Source organism: Peromyscus leucopus, unplaced genomic scaffold (assembly GCF_004664715.2).
Source record: "Peromyscus leucopus breed LL Stock unplaced genomic scaffold, UCI_PerLeu_2.1 scaffold_256, whole genome shotgun sequence".
In the NCBI taxonomy this organism is placed as follows: domain Eukaryota; kingdom Metazoa; phylum Chordata; class Mammalia; order Rodentia; family Cricetidae; genus Peromyscus; species Peromyscus leucopus.
Window position 1 is genome coordinate 72,393 of NW_023505130.1, and position 13,010 is coordinate 85,402.

The 13,010-nt window shown below is 50.6% G+C and overlaps 1 protein-coding gene across 1 annotated transcript in view; it reads right to left on the reverse strand.

The window, feature by feature from the left end:
* LOC114694149 (zinc finger CCCH domain-containing protein 3-like) overlaps positions 1–12,266 on the reverse strand; it is a gene marked incomplete at its 5' end in the record, with an annotated part of 48,638 nt that extends 36,372 nt beyond the window's left edge. Inside the window, 1 exon segment of the mRNA XM_037201895.1 lies at positions 12,062–12,266. Coding sequence (XP_037057790.1) covers positions 12,062–12,266 — 205 coding nt within the window.
* Positions 12,267–13,010: the final 744 nt, after the last annotated feature.

Below are 13,010 nucleotides of genomic sequence, written 5' to 3' on the forward strand. Positions count from 1 at the left end.
AGCAAGAAGGAAGAAAAGAGCTTACGGAACTCACAGGCAGTCAGTCCATCACAGCACAGCAGACTGAGACCACTTCAGGAGACAGACATCACAAGGGCCAGCAGGAGAATACCCCTGAGGGCGGCAGTGCAGAGCCCGGGTAGGAGGATGTGCAGGCACTGTTTTGGGATGACTCCTTGTCCGAGCGCCTCCTGACGCCCTCATGTTGTGTCTGTCTACCTTCAGTGCTGCCCTAGAGGACAAAGACTAGAGGGACAAATGGATACTCCAGGAAGGCAGGGAACAGATCGTGCTGCCTGCCCTGCCTTCCTTTGGCTCCACAGGGCCTCAACATGGGGCCATTCCAAGTCCAAGACCCTAGGCCTATGTGTCCAGACGCCTCTTGGTCCTAGCCTGTACCCTTTCCCTGTCTCCCCTCAGACGGTCTTATCACAAACGCTCCAGCCATCGCTTCTTAGCTTCGTGCCAGCAGCCATGAAATCCTGGTAAAACAGCAGCAGCAATGTCGGAAGAGGCTGTCGGAGGGTGTTGGCTCTGTGGGAAGAGGATCCTGTAGACTACAGCCTTGTCCCACTTCTTCCAGAATTTGAGAGGCAGTTGAGGGATAATTCAGGCTCTGCTCCTACCTGGGAACACAGGTGCACTGAAGTCTCGGAGGGAACTCTCAGTCCAGAAACATACTTGTCCTGGTCACAGGGCCATTCTGGAACTCACCCAAAAAAAAAAAAAAAGCTATTAACTTAGATGTGGAGTGACCAAGCAAAGGAACAGAGCCGGGTGCAGAAGCTCCAGCTGGCTTCCTGCTCTGAGGCAGAGTCTAAGAAAGGTACCTGTTGACAAAGCGTGATGTTCACGTCCTGCCTGTCAGACAGTAGGAACCAACTCAGCCATCAACATCAGCTGGGCCCTGGCACCCAAGAGCCTTCTGCCTTCGGGGACTCAAGTCTCACTCTTGACTCTGTCCCACCAGTTAGCAAGGGCTGGTTCAAAGATCTTTGACAAGGGTTGGAGAGAGAGCTCAGGAGTTAAGAGATCTTATTGCTCTTGTAGAGGACTGGAGTTCAATTCCCAGCACCTACAAGGTGGCTCACAATGCCTGTAACTCCAGTTCCAGGGATCTGATGCCCTCTTCTGGTCTCTGCCGACACCAGACATGCAATTGATACACAGATATACATGCAGCAAAGCACTTACACATAAATTAAATAAATAATAATAAATAAAAAGATCTCGGAGAAAGTACCCTCTCTTCCTGAGAATCCTGTATCCCTCAGGTATATCCCGGCCTCAGTGTTGGTCAGATGGCTAGCTGCTACCCTTACAAGATGGCTTTCCTGCCCATCCCTCCCTGAAAGGCTTTGAAATGGCATGGGCCTCAGCCTTAGTGGAAGAAGCAGCAGGTGTCCGGCTCAGGAGGATGCCACTCAGCCTTGCAGCCCAGCACCACCGAAGACCAAGCTCAAAGGCCTGCCTGCCTCAAACAGAAATAAATAACCAAGGCACTCTTTGAAATGACTTCCAAATTAAGAGTTGCATCCATGCTGTCAAGCCCCTGCTAGCAACTTCTGTGGCACCTTCCATGCAAAAACGTATCTCAGCCCATTTATTAGAATGATGAAGGCAAAGGGATCTAAAAATTGCACTCCTTCCTTAATGAGCAGCCGAAGGGATCGGTAAGCATAATTCAGAAGCCAGTAATATTTTATATAATCGCCGAGTGGTTTAAATTGAAAACCCCCAACTGAATCAATATTTACTGCATTGAAACGAAATGAATAGTAATAATCACTAAGCTCCCTGTCCTGTTTCATAAAATAAAAAAATTATAAAAATGAGCACAGGCGCAGGGAGGCCATCACATTAACTTTTACAGCACTTGGGGAGCTGTAACCGCCTGTTCTCATAAAATAAAATTCTAAAAAACCTGCCGGAAGAGGCCTCCTTCAACACCACGTGGGTAAGCTTGTGGGGCCAAAGCAGGAAGGAATGAAAGCTCCAGGACTCACCCTCAAGGCCCTCCCCAGGCCAGAGAGACCCCCGAGATCTCCTGCTACAGGCTGACGACACCTGCCCCTTGCTTAGCTTCTTCTGCACGGAGGACAGAGAGCCAGCTACCTGAATGCAATCCCTGTTCCCCACAGGCAATATCCTACTTTGGTTTCTTTACCGACTTCTCAAATTTCAGAGTATCAGACGGAATATGAGTGAGCAGCCTGACAGCGGGTACACACAGGGCCCAAACAGACACACTCAGGCCTGCATCTCTTGACCGCTAGGAGGGCAGGAGCGAGCTGGCAGGGAATGGATCCAGTAAAACGTTCCCCGAGATAGAGGCATGGACCAGGGCTTGGAGCACAATGGTGCTGGCAGACAGCCTGCCTGAGAGGTAAGTGTGTGCAGGTCACTCTATGTGTGTGGCATGGGACAGGTGACAGAGGGGCAGGTGGGACACACAGAGGAGGGCAAGCACCAGAATGAGGCCCACGACCTTCTGGTTTCCTGGGCCTAGGCAACCCATGAGGCTGATTCATGAAGGAAAGGCAGGGAAAGAAGACATGGTACTGTAAAAAAACCAGAGGCACCCCCTCGGCCCAGGAATGAAAAGACAAACCACCACGTAGAATAACAACACTTGACTGGATCTTCCACAAAGGAAGAGAACAAAGGGCCTTGACCAAGCTGTGAGTGCTCAACATCATGGTCACCAGGGATGCAGTGAGACTCTGCTTACACACTGACAGTAGAAATTAAAATAAAGCAAAAACAACAACTCAATAACATCTGGTATAAGGGGAACAGAAAGAATCCTACCCTTAGTAAGAGAAGACTAGGCAATTTCATACAACCTGAATATGTTTCTTCTCCACATTCCAGTGATCCCCGCTAGAGAAAAGGGGAAGCTCAAGTGTGCACAGGTGCTGGACAGCCTTTTACTCTCATCTCTCAAGTGAGAGTCAGCTCAAACGTTCACCCAAGGAGAATTTGCATCAATATGGAATAAGAAGCCACAAGGAGAAGTATAAAACAGGGGCTGAGCCAGGCAGTGGTGGCGCACACCTTTAATTCCAGCATTCGGGAGGCAGAGCCAGGTGGATCTCTGTGAGTTCGAGGCCAGCCTGTCTACAGTGTGAGATCCAGAACAGGAACCAAAAACTACATAGAGAAACTGTCTTCAAAAAAACCAAACAAACAAACAAAAACAGCGCTGGGTGGTGGTGGCACACGCCTTTAATCCCAGCACTCAGGAGGCAGAGGCAGGCGGACTCTGTGAGTTCAAAGTCAGCCTGGTCTACAGAGTGAGTTCTAGGACAGCCAAGGCTACACAGAGAAACCCTGTCTTGAGAAGAGGGAGAGAGAGAGAGAGAGAGAGAGAGAAGAGAGAGAAGAGAGAGAGAGAGAGAGAGAGAGATGAGAGAGAGAGAGAGACAGAGACAACACAAAGTGAGGGACAGTAACGTAGGTGTCATTCCGGAACAAACAAGTGAGCCTAAGGGAGGAGAGAAAGTTGGCCGGGAAGCTGCACTGGGGCTGAGGCAGGACCCAGGCAGGGCAGAGGAATGTGTCCCTGTACAGGCAAGTGCTGCCCATATAGCATTTCACCAAAGACTCAGACTCCCACCCTTAGACTTCTACACTTCACCACGTGTCAAGAAACAGTGTGTTACTCTACCTAGCAGGCTCCCTGTTCTCTGTGCTTAGTTGGAGAGAATGAAACTTGCGTTCCAGACTTGAACAATGAACACACAGACTGACGCTGATGGAAGGAAGACTCTCTGGGTTGGAGAGAGCCACAGACTGGTGGTGGCGGTGCCAGTGGTGGTGTGTGCACACAAACACACATCCAAGCACAAGCAGATACAGAGGAAATTCAAAATAACATGGCAGGGTGTGTTCGCCCAGGACTAAATGTCAGCACTACTAATGCTTGCCCACAGGAGGCTTTCTACACACTGCAAAGACGACACACCATAAGGAGCAGGGCTTTTATAAAGAAGTGACTGATTCCACGACCACGGAAAGGAAAGTCCAGGGTGAACCTGGAGCACCATGTCCCACAAAAAGTAAGTGTCCAGGAACAATGAGCCTGTTGAAAGAACCCAACCTAGCCTGAAGGATAGAATGACTGAAGACCAAAATAAATAATGATAAGAACAGATGACAGCCTACTTACCAGTGTAAGTTCAGACCACACCATCACACACACAATCAAGGGGTCACTACTCACAGGCAGAGTTCCATCAACCCCACCAGAAGGAAGGAGGACTGGAAAATCCCTCACAGGTCTAGATGATTGGGTAACAACTCAACAGGGAACCAACGCGAGTCTGCCATGTTCTCACTATCTCCATCGATGGATCAGAGTAACCTGTGCCACACGGGCTGGCCAGAAGCTCCTGGACACTGAGCAAGCTCACTGAGCAAGCCAAGAACACATCAGAACCTCTACAACACTTCCTGCCCAACAGCAAATCTACACCTAATTCCAAAAAGACATCTAAAAAGCCCAGTGAAGGGACATTCCACACAACACCTGGGGCCTTTACTTACCAAGCACATAACCACAGAGATCAAGTTGGACCTCAGATGTCCGTCCTGCCTAGAGACTTGTGTAGGACCACAAAGACAGGTCCTCAAGAACCAGTACAAGGCACAAAAGCAATGCAGTGTATGGGCAAAATGAAAATAACTGGTAGGCTTAGGTAAAGAATATATTAGTTCTATATTGTTTCTGCACCTTTTCTCTAAGTACAAAATATATCAAAATAAAAGGTTATTCAAAAAAAAAAAAAAAAAAAAGTAGGAAACTAGTTGGGAAAGGGAACATGTGAGCCATGAACCAAAAGCAACTCCTTCCTCCCTCCTTTGCTAGCACCACTGACACAGTTGGAACAAGGAGGCAGCCTGTGACCAGAGCCAAGGACCAGATTCAGAAAAGCTTCAGCCCTAGACAGTGCCACCTCTAGCCCAGGCCCAGCAGCTACGGCTTTTGGACCTGCTGGCAGCCATCTACAGGCCACCTCAGCAGGCCCCAGTGGCCCTGCATGGACAGAAGCTGCATAACCCCATTCACAGACACTATATCCACCACTGTCACTCTACAGCAAGAGCTGGACAGGGGGCTGGCTTGCTTTGTCTAGGCCTGCTTGGCCACTCCAGGCCCCATATTCATCCTCTAAGGCCAGACTCCTCTGCTCCAGACCCAGCTGAGCACCCGCACTGTTACTTCCCTGGCCTCCTATGGGGTTCCCTAGGATCGACCAATCTAGGCTGTACCATTTCCCCTACAAAGAGGCCACTGCTTTGCCTATGATCTTCTACTCACCAACAGGCACCCCAGCTTCAGAGAAGTCCTGAGAGCTATACCTAGGTCTGCTGTTCTTCTCAGCCTAGGGACAATGACATGTTCCGGCTGGCCTCTGCTGGGCTGTAGCTCCCAAGTAAGAAGGGTCTTCAATGATTACTGAGTGAGGAACACACAAGTGATGACACCAGAGCGAGACAGAAACCACATGGGCTGTACTCAGTTTGTCAGGCACTTCAGATCTAGTCCCTAAGCAGGAAGGAAGCCTCACCCACTGTGCCTGCCGACGACACCACTTGATAGAGCTTGGAGAAAGGTCAGGAAGCTAGACTGTGACCTGCGTCACAACATCCACACAGTCAACAAGTAAAATATGGGTGCCAATCAGGTGAATAACCCTAACCCACATGACCACCATTCTATGCTACCCGCCAGAGACCCCGTTCCCAGAACCACAGTATTGGACACTCCTTTCCTCTTGTCCTGGCCTTGCGTGAATCAGGAAACCCCTATTCTTAGACCCCTGACCTGGGTAACAGCCTTTGCATACATGCAACCCTGTGTGTGTATGTAAGGAGGCTGGTCTTGACTCACATTCCCAATACTGACACTGAGGTGAGGGAAGGAATCAGAGGAGGCTGTGGTGGCTCCCAGATGGACAGCAATGCTTCTAACCACTGTACCCACTATATGCAGCACCACCCCAGGATCCCGTCTTCTTTCCTTACCATCCCTATTGACCTCCACAATACAGCACTCTGCAAGAGCATCAGCACAGAGGGAGGCTCAGAGCTATGGCTCAGATGTACGCCACTCATCCTACTGAAAACATGCAACCACCTGGATGAGGAGGTCCTCACAGTCAAGGCCAAAGCTGCAAATGCTGAGGACCCAGCAGAGCAATTCCTGGTCTTAAGGAAGGAAGCCTGACAGCAGAAGAATTGTTGTCCTGAGACAGGGGGACAAGCAGTCTGACGGTCAGTGCACTGTGGTAGCAGGCCCTAAGGCCAAAGCATGCCTGGGCTGAGACAACAGTCAAAGAGGCTCAGTTCTGCCCTTGAGGAGTTGGACTATCTTGAGTAAGCCTACCTTTTTCTCCACCACAGCCGGAACTAGAGACACCTTTCACCTGCAGAGCTGAGGCGGCAACCCCAAGGAGGGCTTACAACGGCGCTGCCTCATTAGCAAGTACCTGAGGGAATAATGCCCATCCTATACCTCGTGATACCCCCACTGACTGGCCCAGGAACAGACCAGTGACCCTGCCTCGGAGCCAGCTCCTTTCCTCTCAGCAGATATTCTAAACTCTTCTCCAGCCACAGAAACGCAGGCCCTCCTGCTATGGCCTGTGCTGCCTTGCCCTAACCCCTAAAAGTCTTGCTTCCAGATGGGTCTTCCCCCAGACCAAACCCCAATGTGCCATTTTGGACAGATTTCAGCACCTCGGCGTGTACTACCAGTGGCTACTCATTTGTCCACGTACTTCCCAACTGCCATCCCTACTAGGACCTAGGTTCCAACAGGCCCTAACCTAATACACTTTCACCCCCTTGGCATCTAAGGCCATCAGTGTGAATAGAACTCCATACTGAGCTGAGCTAGGGCCTTGGTAAACTGCCAGAGGGCTGTATAAGACCAGGGAAGAGACCAAGGTGGAAGTAATCCTGGAGAGAAGGACCACTGGCCTCATAAGGAATCACCCTAAGTACCTCTTACTACTACACTCTCTTAGAATGTCTGGAAGCTGTGGCAACTCCAGCTCTCGCTGACAGTGAACCGTACATCCCCTGTCACGGATGGAATGCTGCAGCCCTAGATCTAAGAAATGTCATTAGGAGGCAGGGCCTTTGGGAGGCTATTAAGAATCAGATTAGGCCCGAGGATCGGGTCCTCAGGATGGATGAGTGTCCTTAAGTAAAAAGACCAAATGTCCATGAGCTCTCTTCTCCCTTATATGAAGATGTCCCCCAGTAAACCAAAAGCAAGTCCTTCCCAGCCCCCACAATCTGTCTTCACCCTGATCTCAGACTTTGGCCTCCAGAAGTGAGAGGTAAATTCCCACTTCTGAGCTATACACATGTGACACTTTGTTGTGGCAGCCTTGCAGTCACAAGACAGTCCCCTGCACAGAGAGCAGCAGGAGGCAGAGCAGGGCGGCTGCGACAGCCAGGCTAGTAGGTGCACCTGCTCATTAAGGAAACACATAGAGACAGAGCACAGGAAGCGGCCGTGAAGTAGAGCCTCCTCCCATCCTTGGCTGAATCCTCTTTAATGAGACGTCACTTTGGGAGAAGCGTTTCAGAGCCTTTCAGAATCTTGGCCTAAACCTCGTCAAACTGCACAGAGATTACTTAAGATTTACCGCACGGGCACAAAATAAAATAAAATAAGGCACCCCAGCAAGCAGCAGCTCTGTGACAGGACCATTTGTAGTTGGGCTGGGAAAAGCCTCTCGATTCATCTGCTTAAGCACAGTGGCTTCTGTTTATTTCGCACTTTCATGTCAAATGAATTTGGAGAAAGAAAAAAGTGACAGCAGTTTAGGGATATAAGTCACATTTCAGCTTCAGTTCAGATTAATGAACTTGCTGAGAGCCACAAGGACACAGCAAATCCACAAATCTTAGGAAAAAAACCCGCCCGCCGCCATGCTGATGTGCTCTTCTGTTGATAGGATGGCTCCTCTCTGAAGCCTCACTCAATTTCTGCCCCTGATCTCAGACCCCAGGCCTGCACAGCATCCTTTGGCCACTTGGGCTGGTTCTGGGCCTGAAACCCCTGGGGACAAGCCTGTGCCAAGACAAGAGTGGTGTACAATGCTCGAGGATTTCTCTGGAGGCCGAGGTGAGGCCAAGTGAGGTGCAGTGGGGCCCCCAGGCCCTGGACTGAGCGAACTAAACAATGGTTCCATCCTGCTGACCCCTCTGTGCATGAGCTAGTACCACTTTCAACAGAGAAGCCGCAGAGCTGAGCAGTACCCCAAGCACCCAAGAAGACAGAGATGGGTACCACAGACACTACCCTCAAAGTCAGAGTCCTGTACCAGAACGGACTGTGGTCCTTTCACCTTGTCACAGGCCTCTATGCAATCCACCTGGCCAGGGCAACAGATGAGCTTGTCAACCACAGCCTCAATGGCATGCCCATCCTCAGAGACCCAGAATGGGACTACCTCAAAGTCCTAAGGGTACCTCAGCAGCCTCCCAGTCTTCTGCCTAGACAGAGACAAGCATTGACCAGCCAAAAAAAATCTGAGTCACTAGCTGACTTCCATGTCCAGCCCAGAGAGTGTCAACAGTAGAAAAGGACCCACTTCCCCTCCTGGGAGTATTCTGTCAGCATATTACCATCAGTTTCTCATGACCTTAAAGTAGGTCACCTCCTAGCACAATGTGTTCAGACAATAGATGGTGGCAGTTCCCCTACACTGCCACCTGAGGCTCCAAGGAAGGGATGTACAGAACTTCCCAGAAGGAAAAAGATGGTCACCCTGCCTTTTCCCCAGAACAGTAGCCGTGCTAACTGCCCAAGGTGCAGAACTTTCTGCCTCCCCAGGAAAGCAGAGGGAAGAACACAGGCACAAGGCCCCAGGATGTAGCAAGGAGGCCTCACCCAAGTTATGATGTTGCCCAGTCACTGACAAGCCTGCTTAGGATGAGGCAAACAGGCTGGTCTCCAGGCCTTTGAGGACCCACCTAAACCCTGGAAACCTCTCTGCCACTCACTGTCCATGTCTTCCATACTTACGACCTACTATTCCCTTCTGATACTTCAGAATGAATAATGCCAATCCAAGGGCAGATTAGGAAATTAAGGCTTCAAACCAGAAGTGGCTTACCCACCCAAGGTCATGTAGCAAGCCATCCTCTCCAGAGTGGTCAAAATCTCTAAGCACAGTATCTGCAAAGACTGAGAAGAGGCCATCTCCTATCCATGCTGAGTCACCCCACCACATGTGTTCACCACTCTCCAACGCTGTCCATTCAAAACTTCCAAGATTGCTAGGGCTACCCACCAGACCCTCCAGGGATGTCCTCCCTCCCCAGGTGAGGCAGCTATGGCCTAAGGTGAGTCCCAGTAAAGAGCACTGCTTTCTCTTCACTCCAGCGTCTTGGTCTGCGGTGGCCTGAATCCAACGTCATCCCACTCCCTCCTACGGCACAAGGAGACCTGAGAAAGCAACCTTCACAGTCAGCTGCACCGAAGCAGGCCTGCCAAATACTCACTGTGCCCCGGCTCTGACAGGCACAGACAGCAGAGAAGCAGGTACCACCGCCGCTTCAACCGCTGCCCTTAGAGACAAGCTCTTTCTTCTGCTTCAATAAGCCAAGCCCAAGTGTATGCAGCGGGCGATAGCAGGTCGAACAACTAGCTGGCAGCCATTCTGCTGAGCAGGCAGCCACACCAGGGCATGGGTGACCTTGGGTAAGGGAGGCCCAATCTGCCGGCAGTCGCTCTTTCCAGGGTCTCATGAGAGCTGTATACCTAAGCTTTAGTTCCTTCCCTAGGCCCAGAAGTCATGACCCATAAGAGTTCCAAATACCTGACAAGGGCTTAGAAGTGACCAGGGTGAGTGGTCAGGAAAGAGTGGAAGGCCCTCTACATACCCTCAGCAACTGTGTCCAGCTTGGTAAGCTGAACTATACTCTGAGTACAGGGAGAACACTGAGGCCTGGAGCCCACAACTACTGGCTAGCATATCAATTCATTTCAGACACCTATGGCTGTGGGTCCTGAGCCATCAAAAGGGAATATCCACCCCACCTCCTGCCCACCCATACAGTTGAACCACACCAGGTACCACCTTTACAGGACAGGAAGTTTAGAGAGAAGAGCCCAGTTGACTTGGCTGCTCTTTACCTTCTAGTCTCCACAAGAGACTGTGTGCATGCCCACTGACTGTGCACCCACAGACCTACAACCAACAGTTCACTTTTGCAGGACTCTCTCAGCCCACTGGAGCCTGGGCACAAGTTTCTACATAAGGACTCCTTTAGGGCCCTCCTAGGAAGCCCTGCTGAAACCTGGAGCCTGCTTAGCTCTCCAAGGTTGAGGAGCAGGTGGCTGGGTCCCCGAGGAGCATTACCTTGTGCCCCTATCCATGCCCCACGAGGAGGGATGCAGGACTAATACTGGCTGCAGGAGGGGAGGTTCTCACTAGCTGAGAATCAATAAATCTGAACCTCATTCACGATGATCTGGGGCTCTTATTAAGTAAATTAATTTAAGTTAATTTAGCTCGATCATGACTCCCGATCACAGTGATTTAGTGAGGGGAAATTGCATTAGGAAAGGCCATGCTCACCAGATAGAGGAACGGAAGAAATTAGATCCACTTAGCAATGTGAATTAATATGGAAATAGCAGTGTAAATTTAACCTTATCGAGAGAGTAAAAATTATCTTCATAAATTTGTAGAAATAGCCCCCAAGATGCATATAAATCTATTTAAAACAAAAATATTACAAAAAGTCAGTAAATTAATTTAAAATATACTTCCAGCTATTGCCTCCAGAAAAGTCGGCAACAGGGCCAAGTCTGGTGTGGCCAGTAGTAAGGGAGAGGCCAGTAGACCTTGGACATACAAGCTAAGTAAGTGTATGACCCACACCCCCTTCGCCGCCACAGGCCCAGAGCAGGCAGGGCTGTCCACACGGCATGATGTACCTGTGGTATCAGCCCGACCTGGACTCCTCTGGGCAGCAGCAGGAACACCGGCAAAGCAGGACTGCTGGAGGGCAGCAGGCCCTGGGAAGTGCTGCTCTACAAGTGGATCTGCCCAGGCTCCAGACCTACAGCTCCCCCAGCACAAGGCTAGGCCACTCCTTGCTCCCTACCTATCCACTGGACTGCCACCGCTCCCTGAGTCTGCAGGTAGGACACTCTCACCTCAAAACAAAGAGATGAGTGGGGAGCAATGTCCCAAAAGACCCAGCGAAGACCCCCAAATGCCACACACACACAGGCTTTTCCTGTAATCTGCTGTCCCTACCCTGTGGCTGTCTGACACAGTAGCTACAGCAAGGCCAGTGCATTCATTGAGACAGCCTAGGCAGGGCAATGAAGAACCCTACAGCACCGTTCTTTGGTTGGTTGGTTTTTTTTTTTGTTTGTTTGTTTTATTTTGTTTTTCAAGACAGGGTTTCTCTGTGTAGCTTTGGTGCCTGTCCTGGATCTCGCTCTGTAGACCAGGCTGGCCTCGAACTCACAGAGATCCTCCTGCCTCTGCATCCCAAGTGCTGGGATTAAAGGTGTGCAGCAGCAGCAGCAGCAGCAGCAGCAGCAGCAGCACCACCACCACCACCACCACCACCACCGCCCGGCTACATCACCATTCTTGACAGTTAATATGTTGGTAGTTTTCAGACAGGCTGCTCAGGGCCTGACTTCTCTCACCAGAAATTTCTCAGCAAGGACACTCATGGGCAGCTCATTGTAGAGGACTCAAATATGTCGGGGCAGCTCTATCCATGGTGCATGAGGTCCCACAAATAGTAGGCTTGCTGACATCAGCAATGGACTTACGCACACATACATTTTTGTAGGCATGCCATATAAGCAAGCTGGCTGTGTATATGGTGTACAAATTGCTAAACAAATGAAAAAAATTAGGTTGTTTGCCAATTAAGATGTTGCACACCATGTAGCTCCTTGAAGAAGCTGAGATCCCAGAAGCCTTAGGTCTCAATCTTCAGCCCTCAATGCCTAGACAGTGAGCCAGTACCCAGGTTTGTAGACATCTAGATAAGGCCCTCCTACCTGGATAATGAGATTCGCCGGGCCCGCCAGGAGGGTAGAGATGAGGGGAAGGATGGAGCACTGAGGGGAGAAGTTGGGGTCTTCTTGACAATGCGATAGCGGGTCTTGATCACCTTATTGGAGGGTGGGGTCCGCATGTGTACATTGGAGGCTGCAAAGGAAACGCAGGCTTTAGCATGGATCAGCAGGGGCAGGGCTAGCAAGCCTTAAGGGGCCAAGGCTATTTTCTGAGTTAGGGGGATCTCTATTACCCCTGGTCTCCAGCCTCACCCCTTGTACACACACAGATGTCTCCAAAGAGCCTGGCAGCTAAGGCTTTCAGAGGTGGCTGGTGTGGCCTCCGAGAGCCCAGAACATCCTCACAGCCATCGTAACAGGATGGGAACACTGCATGACTGTTCCCAGTAGGAGCAGAAGCCCAGCAAGCTGATCCCCAGGCAACAGGGAGCCCTTCCTTACAAGTGAGAGTCCATACCAGGAACCGCTAGACTCCAAACTCCAAGGTTGGTCCCAGAGGCTGGAGCAGACAAAGTCCTGCCCCTGTGCATGGGAGGGGCACCAGAAAACTCAACTTCCTCTCCAGCACCTCCCAACACCATGCCCAAACAGATTTATGTACTTAATCACTGTTTTCATAACATTCTGTGGAGTGATATCCACGATGGCTTTTTCTTGCTGAATGTTTCTTGCAATTAGCAGGGATCTGTTTTGCCCGAGTTCCCTTCCACTTGATAGCCAGCAATTTCTCCATAGCTTCAAGGAATGCGCCTAATTGCCCGACTTTCATAATGTACAGCTCTAACTGCCCAGATAATTAAAGCTAACACGGCCGCCTCTCATGGCTGCTCCCCTCTGGCATGAGACTCGGGGCCCTGAACAGAACCAAGCCAAACACACCCAGGTGGTCTGAGTCCCTTGAGTCTGTGCCTAGCTTCCTCCTGCTCCAGGA